The 13128-nt window shown below is 47.3% G+C and overlaps 1 protein-coding gene and 1 pseudogene across 1 annotated transcript in view; both read left to right on the top strand.

Annotated features, from left to right (window-relative positions):
* The first annotated feature begins 455 nt into the window (after positions 1-455).
* LOC118937890 (heat shock factor protein 5-like) lies at positions 456-1170 on the top strand (annotated as a pseudogene).
* Positions 1171-3539: 2369 nt separating this feature from the next.
* LOC110537840 (E3 ubiquitin-protein ligase RNF43) overlaps positions 3540-13128 on the top strand; it is a 178624-nt gene continuing 169035 nt past the window's right edge. Inside the window, exon 1 of the mRNA XM_021624258.3 lies at positions 3540-5193. Coding sequence (XP_021479933.2) covers positions 4954-5193 — 240 coding nt within the window. The 5' untranslated portion in view covers positions 3540-4953. The remainder of the gene's footprint in view (positions 5194-13128) is intronic.

Here is a 13128-nt window from a genome sequence, read left to right on the forward strand (position 1 = left end):
AGTGTTGGTCAGGATGTGAGGCATTCTATGTGAGGCATTCTATGTTGTGTGTCTAGTTTGTCTGTTTCTGTGTTTGGCCTGATATGGTTCTCAATCAGAGGTAGGTGTTAGTCATTGTCTCTGATTGGGAACATATTTAGGTAGCTTGTTTTGTGTTGGTTGGTGGGTGATTGTTTCCTGTCTTTGTCTATGCACCAGATAGGACTGGTTTCACATTTGTTGTTTTGTAATTGGAAGTGGTCAGTTGGGATTTATTATTAAAGAAGATGAACACTCACCACGCTGCGCTTTGGTCTTCTCTTTCCCAGGAAGAAAGCCGTTACAGAAATGTAACAACACTGTTTGACATAGCTAGAATTTCTGGATTTTCATCGTAAAATAAAAAAAAAAATGATAACATTCCACCCATGAATCCAAATAGGGCACTTATGGTCATTGACTGCAGGAAAGGGCTACAAAGCTAACTACTTTCATTAGCTATCAACATGCACTTGATTAAGTTGTCACTGATTTTGTTTGTTTTTGGATTCTCAAACAGCCGACGATATGGAGCTCGAAGAAGCACACCTCACCAACCCCAACAACTTCCCTACGAAACTGCCTGGTGAATAACCCCAAAAATCAATCAATATGTTGGGATCCCTGTGGTGTTTAAAGCAGAGCTGCTGTCACCTCAGAAGCAAATGTTTGACACCATTGACTGTTTCAAAACGACCAACTTTACAAGTTTAAACCGCCAGCTGAATCTTTGTCGGTTCAGGAAGATGACCCATGGCCCCAGGGGCTCGGGAAAATAATGATTGCTCAATGGACAGGATACAACACACCTTCCAACCCCAACTTCAAACAAGATCCATCCAAACTGCTGGTGAATCTAAAGAGGCTGATGAGCAAAAACAAGGCGAAGATGGAAGCTGCCCAATAAGTGAACTGTCGGTCCCCCAAAAGTTTCCGGCGACTCATGGCCAATAGTGGTGGTGGTGAGGAGGAGGTCAAAGTAGAGAAAAGAGATTCACTCAAATTGTCAATCACGTCTGTACCCTGTATTTAAAATGAAACAAGTAACTACAGTAATTTAATTGCCAATAACACAAAGAACAGTCTTATTTGTGCCATAGCATGTGTTTCATAATTTCTCAGCCTTGCTATAATTCGGTTTCTACAGGTTACATGTTTGTTCGACAGGTACACCGACCGTCTCCTTACCAACATTACAACCAAAGCAGAATCCAGACCATGAAGGAGTATGATTGGACCCCCATCCCACCCCGCGGCTGTATCATGGGTCATGGGGATGTCCCCTCCCCTACGACCATCTACACAGACAAGGGAATCCCCATATCCGTCATCCACCCCTTCCCTTCAGACACTTCCTGCTCTGTGCAGTCCAGTCCAGCTACTGCACACATCCAGCAGGGTTCACAAAGCCTGGCAAACGCTAGGCCCAAGTTCAACACCTTCATCCCTCACCATGCTGGTTTTTATTCCCCTGGTAAATATAATAAACCGTGCCATGGAAGCACCCATTAATTACACACAGAAACACTGTGATTTCCTCATAAACTGCCGTAGAAGTTTAATTAACATACTTTTTGATTGTGTTTGTTTCAATGGACAGGTTCAATGTTCAATGGACTCAAACTGTCATAGTGTCCACCAGACAACTCCCTCATACTCTCATTACAGCTACTACCAGGTAGGTTGAAATCAAACTGCTAGGCCTACTCATACAGCAGCATGTCTGTGAATCTGCCCAGTTAGATCTAAAATTCATATGCATGGAAATATGGGGAGCATATAAGTCAAAATGTAATGATTGAACATGAAATTGCGGGGCTTTTATGCATTGCTATGAAATTGCTATGATTAATCCTGATTTTTCTAGCCAACCTGTCCTGTGGGGTTTCTGTATCATGGCAATCAAAACCAGGACTGGCAGAGCAGGGAAAACAAGGAGACCAAGAAGAGTGAAGTCAACTTGGACACAGTTTTCCAGATAGTGGACGAGCTGCACCACAGTTCCCCCAAAATACGCATGGTCAAACTGTAAACCCCAGAGCGCCAGCAGCCGGTCCTGGCCACCTCTATATCATCAGGGCCCCAGCCCACCACCAATATCAACAGCTCACCATCTCTTCCCAGATTGACTCCTCTGTCAAATCCAGCTTCCTGCCTGGCACAATACTGATGGATGCCAGCACAGTGACCCCATGAGGGTCCATCATTATAACAGTCCCGGTGAACATTCCTACTCAGTCCGTATTCCTTGGTAATAAATATTTTTAAAAACATGTATCATATGAATGGTTATCAGGGATCCTGATGAACTCTGTTTTATAATAAGAGGTTGATCATGCTGTGATTTATCCCAGTGCCCTAAGGAAGCATCCAAGTACATCACCAAGGTGAAGGACGTAAAGGAGATCAAGGGGGTGGATGCAGAGGTCTTCAGTGTTGTACATGACGTTTCAGTGTTGTACATGACGTTTCAGTGTTGTACATGACGTTTCAGTGTTGTACATGACGTTTCAGTGTTGTACATGACGTTTCAGTGTTGTACATGACGTTTCAGTGTTGTACATGACAAGTTTCAGCATCCTGGCAGAGGTATCTAGGTTTTTAGCTAAAATGTCCTGGTACTGGGTAAAGTTCATGATACCACCACCATATTTTACAGTAGGTATGGGGTTCTTTTCTGCAGATGCAACTTTCTTTCGATGGTGTGTGTGGCCAAAGAGCTTTATATCCATGTACTCAACAAATGTATATGCCTGGTGTTTGCTGAACAGCGTTGGCACTTGGATTGCAACTACTGCTATGGTTAGATGAAAATGAAAATAAAGCTCTTTGGCCACGCGCACCAGTGAAGAGTTTTGCGTCGAAAGAACAATGCATATGCAGAAAATACCTCATCTCTACTGTAAAATATGGTGGATGTTATGGGGCTATTTTGCTTCTACATGTCCTGGGGCCCTTGTTAAGATCAACGGCATCATGAGATTTACCAAATACAAGGAGGAAATGTTTGCCAAAAACCTAGTTTCCTCTGCCGGAGTGGATCTTCCAGCAAGACAATAACCCCAATTACATAAATGGTTAATTGGCCACAAAATCAACAGTTTGCAGTGGCACTCTGTCTCCAGAATTGAACCCAATTTGAAAATCTGTGGTTTGAACTGAAGAGGGCAGTCCATGAGCACAGACAAAGGATATCAGGGGCCTGGAAAGATTCTGTATTGAGTAATGGTTTAAGATCCCTCTCAATGTGTTCTCCAATCTCATAAAACATTTTTTGAAAAAGGCTGTGAAAAGCAACAAATCTATTTTAACTTTGAGTCATTAAAAAAAATATCATCATTATTATGATTAAAATGTGATATAATTAATTGGATGTTTGCATTTCATTTATTGCATCATGTAGTTCTTTATATGTGGCCCTCAAAGGTGGATTGTCTACATTCCAGAATCTTCGATCTAAACGAGGTCAAAAAGTGGCGCTTGGCTGTTACCAGGGTTGTCCGCTGGAGGCCGCCCGGTGTCGTCTTTAGTGTCACTGTGTAGCTCGTGCTCCACCCTCCGTAACAGGCAGTCAGCAGGTAGACAGACGGTCAATGAAAGCCCAGGGGAGGGAGACTACGAGAGGCAGGCTTCGGGACTTCGCTTAATGTACAGTGTCTTTTTCCAACTTTTCAATGTTTTTTTTATGAAGATCAATAACAGCGTTTTAACGACTTGCGTTCCTTCGATTCTACATTTTTTCTACATGTTCAGTATCTTCAGTAAATTACTGGAGTTTAGCGTATATATATTTTGTCGGCAACCGCGGGAAGTATTTCGTTTCAGAATTGTTATAAATTTCAGACGTGGTACTCGGGAAAAGAGACAACTTTTTTGGAAGGTGGCAGGAAGCAAACTGGTTTTAGATGCGTAACAACTTAAGCGGGCGATAGACATGTGAATGCGTCGGCTGCAGAAATGACACGTGATTTCTACTGCTAATTAATTAACTAGTTATAACATGCTATGTAAATCATTTCAACGGTTCCATTTGATTAGCTAGTTAAACATGTCAAAAGTCCGGAATGCTCCGTTGTCAACTTTATTGTGGCATTTTTGTCGAGATTTAGTCGCTACAGAGTTTATGAAAGTTACTATAGCATTTCCGTCGTTGTTAACTGTATGGTCGACTGTCATCTTGGAATCAGTCTTATCAACATCAATTTGACTTTGTTCATCTCGGTTTCTGAAGTTCAACAAACCTTGCCATTCGTTTGAAACCTAATAGGGATACAGTGCGGTGGGGATAGTCTACATTCACACATCCAGCGTAAAGAATAGTAGGGGGAATTGCTTTAGAGATACTTGTTGCATCTGGAGTCCGTCAGCCAGATTTTACCATTTTTTTCCTTGCTCTGGAAATGTGACATGGAATACCGGTAAATTTGATAAAATGTTAAAACCAGACGTTACTGTAGCATGTTTATAGTGGGTTGGTCACATAATTAATTATCAACATTGTTGCAAAAGGTTTTTTGAAATATTGCCAGTGGTGGAATATTACAAGAGCCGGTGTGTCCGGACTGAACCGACTGACAACTTCAACCTGCACGTTGAAAATGAGAACCGGGCTACTGTTTATCTCCTGTAAGGACTGGAGCTCGTGTTGTATGTGAAGAGTGAAATCAATAACTTTTTTCAACTGGAACAAACTTTTAAAGCGGGGTAAGAATTAACCAGAAATCCACAAGACATGCATCCACAAAGACAACATGGCAGTCAGTGAGCCTTAAAACGTTGGATTTAACCCTGTTTTTCGAATAGTTTTCACGGGTTTGTACATTTTAGAACCCACAAAGGAGGACCGTTGCTGGGCCATATATTTATTGTCCTGAATCAACTCCGGTTGTTGCTAGCTTTGAAGTCCACGATGTGCGGCCGGAGCCAGCCGATCCAATGACCGTTCCCCAGCGGCGATTGGCCGGGCTCTGGCCGTGGCTGCTCATAGCGGCCCTGCAGGTGGTGTTCGGCCAGACGGGCCTGGAGCTGGCGGCGGCCGTAGAAACGGAGCGCTCGGCCCCCAGGGCTGTCATCAAGGTGACACTGCTAAGACACGAGCCCACGGGGAAGCCCATCACTCTGGAAGGGCTGTTCGTCGGAGGGAGCGCCGGCTCTGCAGAGGGGAAGCTCATGCAGGTATATGTCACGGCCATATAGGTTTCCAGGTCCACCTGATCATGTGCAAAGCAAGTCAAGTGCATACTGGCTACATTTTCTTGGTTAGCTATCAATAACTCTGTGGCAATAAGTTTAGCAAAGAGTCGTTATTGTCTTAAAATATCCCATGCATCTTTAATCAATTATGTCACATGAATTCAGTCCATGGATACATCTTGTGATATAGGCTGACCTGGTAGTCCATTGGACTGTGGAGTATTGTTTCAGATTTGTATGCATTGCTTGGTACAGTATGTCTGTCACATTGTGAAACAACATCCTCCAGAGGACCACTTTAGGCATCAGTCCTGTCCGATCTGATGGTTATGGCTTGTTTTGACAAGATTTGATTTTACTGTTCTTGCCACCCTGACTCTCACCCTGACCCTGACCTTGGCAGATTCACCGTGGCAAACTCTGATGTTAACACTGTGCCATATCCTAAACCACAAAACCCCCATGGCAGTGTTAAATTTCAGGCCAACTTTTTTGTCATCTTGTTGTTGATCTCAGTCACTATAATGTAATAGGTTATTGAGCTGCTAGGCATATAACACTTCGTTGTCACTCTGTCTCATGCATGCTGTCTGTGTCAACCATAGAATTAGGAATTATAATTGAAAAGGATACCTATATCAACATTCCTCATTAACAACAGTGTTGACATATATATTTATAGGGCTCTATTTGTTTTAATTTTTATATTTTTCCCATTTGTCTTCTTCCTGCCTGCCAATAAAATACTGGTTAGAGGTGAGAGTGCCAACTTCTCCACCCAAACCTTTTATCAAGCTGATGGATTTGTAGAACCTAAATTATTAGGGACAGCCATGCCCAGAAGTTGCCAAAAAACTCCCTTTTTTAATGTTTTTTTTTTACTGAACAGTGTGATTAAATACCAAGCAATGCATTCCGTGCAAGTTCAACAGTTGAGATACAAAGCAGCATTGTTTAAAAAAAAAAATTACTTACTTACTTTCAATTACTGTAAACAATGCATAATTCAAATGCTAAACGCATAGGCTTACATGTGGCTATACTATAAATGTTCTTATTCTGCAAGCCAGGCCAGTTCCTGCGCTCTCTGTGGTGCATAGTTTGGATTCATGCATGGATTAAAGTTGTTGGGGAACTAATGCAAGGCTAAGTCAATTTATTTCCAGTCTGAGAAGAAAGGGGGACGACAGATATGAGATACATAGGGTCTTGTCTGTCCTCACTCACCAGGTGCATGAGGCATTTTGAATGGAGAACCAGATGCTGCAGATGGCCATAATTGATAAAGAATTAGCCTACACAGCCTTTTCCACAGGGAATGTCCAATATTAGACATAGCGGTGAAAATGATGACAGTAGATTAATTTAATATAAAATATATACTCAGTACGTCTAAGTGTGTGCACGTGTGTGTGCTTGCGTGTGTGTGCTGTTGATTTTTTAGAGGTGTATTGCATAGCAGTGCTGCTGAAAAGATCAAAGGCATAAGTCAGCTTTCTGGGTCTTTGTTCATTTACATTGAGGCAATGAAGCCTTTCCTTTGCGCTGAGTGCTTCTTTGATATATCACCTTAGATATGAGTGATAACATTTGCCCTGATTTTGAAGGAGGAGTGGATTACAGTTTGAAAACAACTCTGAGGTGTAGACCTAGGTCTGTCTGTCAGAAAGTGATTCCTAGATTACTGTTTTACTAAGGCTGCATCCCAAATGGCATCTATTCACTATATAGTGCACCACTTTTGACCAGGGCCCATAGTTACAGTGCCTTGCGAAAGTATTCGGCCCCCTTGAACTTTGCGACCTTTTGCCACATTTCAGGCTTCAAACATAAAGATATAAAACTGTATTTTTTTTGTGAAGAATCAACAACAAGTGGGACACAATCATGAAGTGGAACGACATTTATTGGATATTTCAAATGTTTTTAACAAATCAAAAACTGAAAAATTGGGCGTGCAAAATTATTCAGCCCCTTTACTTTCAGTGCAGCAAACTCTCTCCAGAAGTTCAGTGAGGATCTCTGAATGACCCAATGTTGACCTAAATGACTAATGATGATAAATACAATCCACCTGTGTGTAATCAAGTCTCCGTATAAATGCACCTGCACTGTGATAGTCTCAGAGGTCCGTTAAAAGCGCAGAGAGCATCATGAAGAACAAGGAACACACCAGGCAGGTCCGAGATACTGTTGTGAAGAAGTTTAAAGCTGGATTTGGATACAAAAATATTTCCCAAGCTTTAAACATCCTAAGGAGCACTGTGCAAGCGATAATATTGAAATGGAAGGAGTATCAGACCACTGCAAATCTACCAAGACCTGGCCGTCCCTCTAAACTTTCAGCTCATACAAGGAGAAGACTGATCAGAGATGCAGCCAAGAGGCCCATGATCACTCTGGATGAACTGCAGAGATCTACAGCTGAGGTGAGAGACTCTGTCCATATGTAAGGGCGTTCGTCTGTAGGAGGAAGAGAAGCGGACCAAAGCGCAGCGTGGTGGTTATTCATGTTTTAATAACTCAATACACATGAACAAACTAACAAAAACAAGAAATGTGCAAACGCAAAACAGTCCTCTCCTGTGACAAACAAACACAGTGACAGGAACAATCACCCACAAACACACAGTGAAACCCAGGCTACCTAAATATGGTTCCCAATCAGAGACAATGACGAACACCTGCCTCTGATTGAGAACCATATCAGGCCGAACATAGAACTAGACCAAAACATAGAAAAACAAACATAGACTGCCCACCCAACTCACGCCCTGACCATACTAAATAAATACAAAAACAAAGGAAATAGAGGTCAGAACGTGACAGTACCCCCCCCCAAAGGTGCGGACTCCGGCCGCAAAACCTTGACCTATAGGGGAGGGTCTGGGTGGGCGTCTGTCCGCGGTGGCGGCTCTGGCGCGGGACGCGGACCCCACTTCACCATTGTCTTAGTCCGCCTTATTGTCCGCCTCCCTGGCTTACTCACCATGACCACCCCTCTCAATGACCCCACTGGACAGAGGGGCTGCTCGGGACAGAGGGGCAGCTCGGGACAGAGGTGAAGCAGCTGCTCGGGACAGAGGGACAACTGCTCGGGACAAAGGGGCGATAGCAGCTCGGGACAGAGGGGCGATAGCAGCTCGGGACAGAGGGGCGATAGCAGCTCGGGACAGAGGGGCGATGGCTGCTCTGGACAGAGGGACAGCTGCTCGGGACAGAGGGGCAGCTGCTCGGGACAGAGGGGCGGCAGCAGCTTGGGACAGAGGGGCGACAGCTGCTCTGGACAGAGGGGCAGCTGCTCGGGCGGCCCCTGGCTGACTGACGGCACTGGCGGCCCCTGGCTTACTGGCGGCACTGGCGGCCCCTGGCTTACTGGCGGCCCCTGGCTGACTGGCGGCACTGGCGGCCCCTGGCTGACTGGCGGCACTGGCGGCCCCTGGCTGACTGGCGGCACTGGCGGCCCCTGGCTGACTGGCGGCACTGGCGGCCCCTGGCTGACTGGCGGCACTGGCGGCCCCTGGCTGACTGGCGGCACTGGCGGCCCCTGGCTGACTGGCGGCACTGGCGGCCCCTGGCTGACGGGCGGCACTGGCGGCCCCTGGCTGACGGGCGGCACTGGCGGCCCCTGGCAGACGGGCGGCACTGGCGGCCCCTGGCAGACGGGCGGCACTGGCGGCTCCTGGCAGACGGGCGGCACTGGCGGCGCTGGGCAGACGGGCGGCACTGGCGGCGCTGGGCAGACGGGCGGCACTGGCGGCGCTGGGCAGACGGGCGGCGTTGGCGGCGCTGGGCAGACGGGAGGCTCAGCTGGTGCTGGGCAGACGGGAAGCTCAGCTGGCGCTGGGCAGACGGGAAGCTCAGCTGGCGCTGGGCAGACGGGAAGCTCAGCTGGCGCTGGGCAGACGGGAAGCTCAGCTGGCGCTGGGCAGACGGGAAGCTCAGCTGGCGCTGGGCAGACGGGAAGCTCCGGCAACGCTGGAGAAACGGAAGGCCCTGGTAGCGCCGGAGAGGCGGGAGACTCCGGCAGCGGCGCCGGACAGGCGGGAGGCTCCGGCAGAGGCGCCGGACAGGCGGGAGGCTCCGGCAGAGGCGCCGGACAGGCGGGAGGCTCCGGCAGAGGCGCCGGACAGGCGGGAGGCTCCGGCAGAGGCGCCGGACAGGCGGGAGGCTCCGGCAGAGGCGCCGGACAGGCGGGAGGCTCCGGCAGAGGCGCCGGACAGGCGGGAGGCTCCGGCAGAGGCGCCGGACAGGCGGGAGGCTCCGGCAGAGGCGCCGGACAGGCGGGAGGCTCCGGCAGAGGCGCCGGACAGGCGGGAGGCGCCGGACAGGCGGGAGGCTCCGGCAGAGGCGCCGGACAGGCGGGAGGCTCCGGCAGCGGCGCCGGACAGGCGAGAGGCTCCGGCAGAGGCGCCGGACAGGTGGGAGGCTCCGGCAGCGCTGGAGAGGAGGAAGGCTCTGGTAGCGCCGGAGAGGCGGGAGACTCCGGCAGCGCTGGAGAGGAGGAAGGCTCTGGACGGATGGGCCGGAGAGACAGCCTGGTACGGGGGGCTGCCACCGGAGGGCTGGTGCGTGGAGGTGGTGACGGATAGACCGGACCGTGAAGGCGTACTGGAGATCTTGAGAGCAGGGCTGGCACCAACCGCCCTGGCTGGATCCTCACCCTAGCCCGGCAGATGTGGGGAGCTGGGATGTAGCGCACCGGGCTAAGCACGCGTACTGGGGACACCGTGCGCACAACTGCATAACACGGTGCCTGACCAGCACCACGCCCGCCACAGTTAGCACTGCTATGAGCACTGTAGTGCTGAGATGGCACAGGACGTGCAAGGCTAGGGAGATGCACAGGAGGCCTGGTGCGTGAGGCTGGCACAGTCTTCACCAGACCCCTCGCACGCACCTCAGGATGAGTATGGAGAGCTGACCCCGGTGCCATTAAATCCCTGACACGCTCCGTCGGGCGAATGTCGTGCCTCATGCACCAAACCAGCAAGTCCCTCATATCACTCTCCTCCAATCTCCCCATTAACTCCTTCACAGTCTCTGCTTCGCTCACCTCCAACACCAGCTCTGGTTCTGAGCTCCTCCTTGGCTCCTCACGATAAACGGGGGGAGTTGGCTCAGGTCTGACTCCTGACTCTGCCACACTCCCCCTGTGCCCCCCCCCAAGAAATTTTTGGGGGTGACTCTCGGGCTTCCATCCGCTCTGCCGTGCTAGTTCCTCATAATGCCGCCTCTCTGCTTTTGCTGCCTCCAGCTCGGCCTTGGGGCGGCAATATTCTCCTGGCTCTGCCCAGGGTCCTTTCCCGTCCAGTTCTTCCTCCCATGTCCATTTCTCCAGGTGGTGCAGCCTCTCCCACTGTAGCTGCTGCTGCTCCTGCTGCTGCTGCCTTTGCTGCTGCTGCTGTTGCTCCTGCTGCACCAGTCGCTTCTCCTGCTGCTGCTGTTGCTGCTGCCTCTGTTTACCACGCCGCTTGGTCCTTGGTAGGTGGGTGATTCTGTAAGGGCGTTCGTCTGTAGGAGGAAGAGAAGCGGACCAAAGCGCAGCGTGGTGGTTATTCATGTTTTAATAACTCAATACACATGAACAAACTAACAAAAACAAGAAATGTGCAAACGCAAAACAGTCCTCTCCTGTGACAAACAAACACAGTGACAGGAACAATCACCCACAAACACACAGTGAAACCCAGGCTACCTAAATATGGTTCCCAATCAGAGACAATGACGAACACCTGCCTCTGATTGAGAACCATATCAGGCCGAACATAGAACTAGACCAAAACATAGAAAAACAAACATAGACTGCCCACCCAACTCACGCCCTGACCATACTAAATAAATACAAAAACAAAGGAAATAGAGGTCAGAACGTGACACCATAGGACAACAATCAGTCATATATTGCACAAATCTGGCCTTTATGGAAGAGTGGCAAGAAGAAAGCCATTTCTTAAAGATATCCATAAAAAGTGTTGGTTAAAGTTTGCCACAAGCCACCTGGGAGACACACCAAACATGTGGAAGAAGGTGCTCTGGTCAGATGAAACCAAAATTGAACTTTTTGGCAACAATGCAATGGCGTAAAAGCAACACAGCTCATCACCTTGAACACACCATCCCCACTGTCAAACATGGTGGTGGCAGCATCATGGTTTGGGCCTGCTTTTCTTCAGCAGGGACAGGGAAGATGGTTAAAATTGATGGGAAGATGGATGGAGCCAAATACAGGACCATTCTGGAAGAAAACCTGATGGAGTCTGCAAAAGACCTGAGAATGGGACGGAGATTTTGTCTTCCAACAAGACAATGATCCAAAACATAAAGCAAAATCTACAATGGAATGGTTCAAAAATAAACATATCCAGGTGTTAGAATGGCCAAGTCAAAGTCCAGACCTGAATCCAATCGAGAATCTGTGGAAAGAACTGAAAACTGCTGTTCACAAATGCTTTCCATCCAACCTCACTGAGCTCGAGCTGTTTTGCAAGGAGGAATGGGAAAAATTTTCAGTCTCTCGATGTGCAAAACTGATAGAGACATACCTCAAGCGACTTACAGCTGTAATCGCAGCAAAAGGTGGCGCTACAAAGTATTAACTTAAGGGGGCTGAATAATTTTCCATAGTTAAGTATACAGGGCCGATTCAGACTAAGGAAATGTACATCATTACGCCTTTCCTACGCACTTCTCAGTAGTTTGTATTCAGACTTACCTCATGCAGGTGAGTAATGGGCTTTGCAGGCGTGGTTCCTTTGCTCGCGCTGAAAACATTTAATTCAACCAGGAAGAAAGGTAAACTAACGATGTAATGGAATGATGCAAAATGTTAGGAAACTAACTCTAGTCAGTGACAGTTATAAATGTATGTGGGTATAACTGATGGTGGCTACCGATAGTGGCCAATATTTAACACAATACAAATTCTCAAAAAAATAAATACAGTGAAAGTCTAGGCATATAATTAAAACATTCTAGAAATCATAAATCAACTCGGTAGGTTTGGCGATATACATTTTCAGAAGCCTATAGATTGGGTCCCCAAATTTCATCCCAAATTATAAGACCAGGATTTCAAAAACTTCCCTGTGGAAAAGGTGATATGTTGATATGCTTCAGTTTGCTGCTATATGACTGGTTTCCAGTGATCATTAGTGTGTGTGTGTGTGTGTGTGTGTGTGTGTGTGTGTGTGTGTGTAAAAGGTAAAATAGATCTAAAACAATTGTCATTTATATTTACAATCCCCTTATCCAAATGGCTTCCTCATTTACTTCTTATCAATTTGTAAATTACAGTGCATGGCGAATGGTGTTATTTATAGGGGGAAAAAATTAATTAGATGTTGTTCCACTTAGAACCAACAGGTTGCTCGACCTTATTCATCGTTTCATCGCCCGTAAAGGTGGTGGAATCAGAATAAGGAGCATCTGTAGACACACGTCCACCACACCTTCATTTCTTTCATCTCGACACCCAACGAATAGCGGATGAATAGCATGCTATTCTCATGCTTAAGTTCAAGGTTAGAATACACTTAGAGAGAAAAGCGCATCAAAAGGGAATTATGTTCCATTTACGCGAGCTTAACTCAGGTCGGAATTCCCCACATAGCGAATAAGGTGCTATTTAGGCTAGAGGTCGACCGGTTAATTGGAATGGCCGATTAATTAGGGCCGATTTCAAGTTTTCATAACAATCGGAAATCGGTATTTTTGGGCATTGATTTGGCCGTTTTAATTATTATATATTTTTTTACACCTTTATTTAATCTATATTTAAACTAGGCAAGTCAGTTAAGAACACATTCTTATTTTCAATGACGGCTTAGGAACGTTAACTGCCTTGTTCAGGGGCAGAACGACACATTTTTACCTTGTCAGCTTGGGGATTCGTTTTTGCAACCTTACGGTTACTAG

This window comes from Oncorhynchus mykiss, chromosome 12 (assembly GCF_057628025.1).
Source record: "Oncorhynchus mykiss isolate SJ-2025 chromosome 12, ASM5762802v1, whole genome shotgun sequence".
Taxonomy (NCBI): Eukaryota; Metazoa; Chordata; class Actinopteri; order Salmoniformes; family Salmonidae; genus Oncorhynchus; species Oncorhynchus mykiss.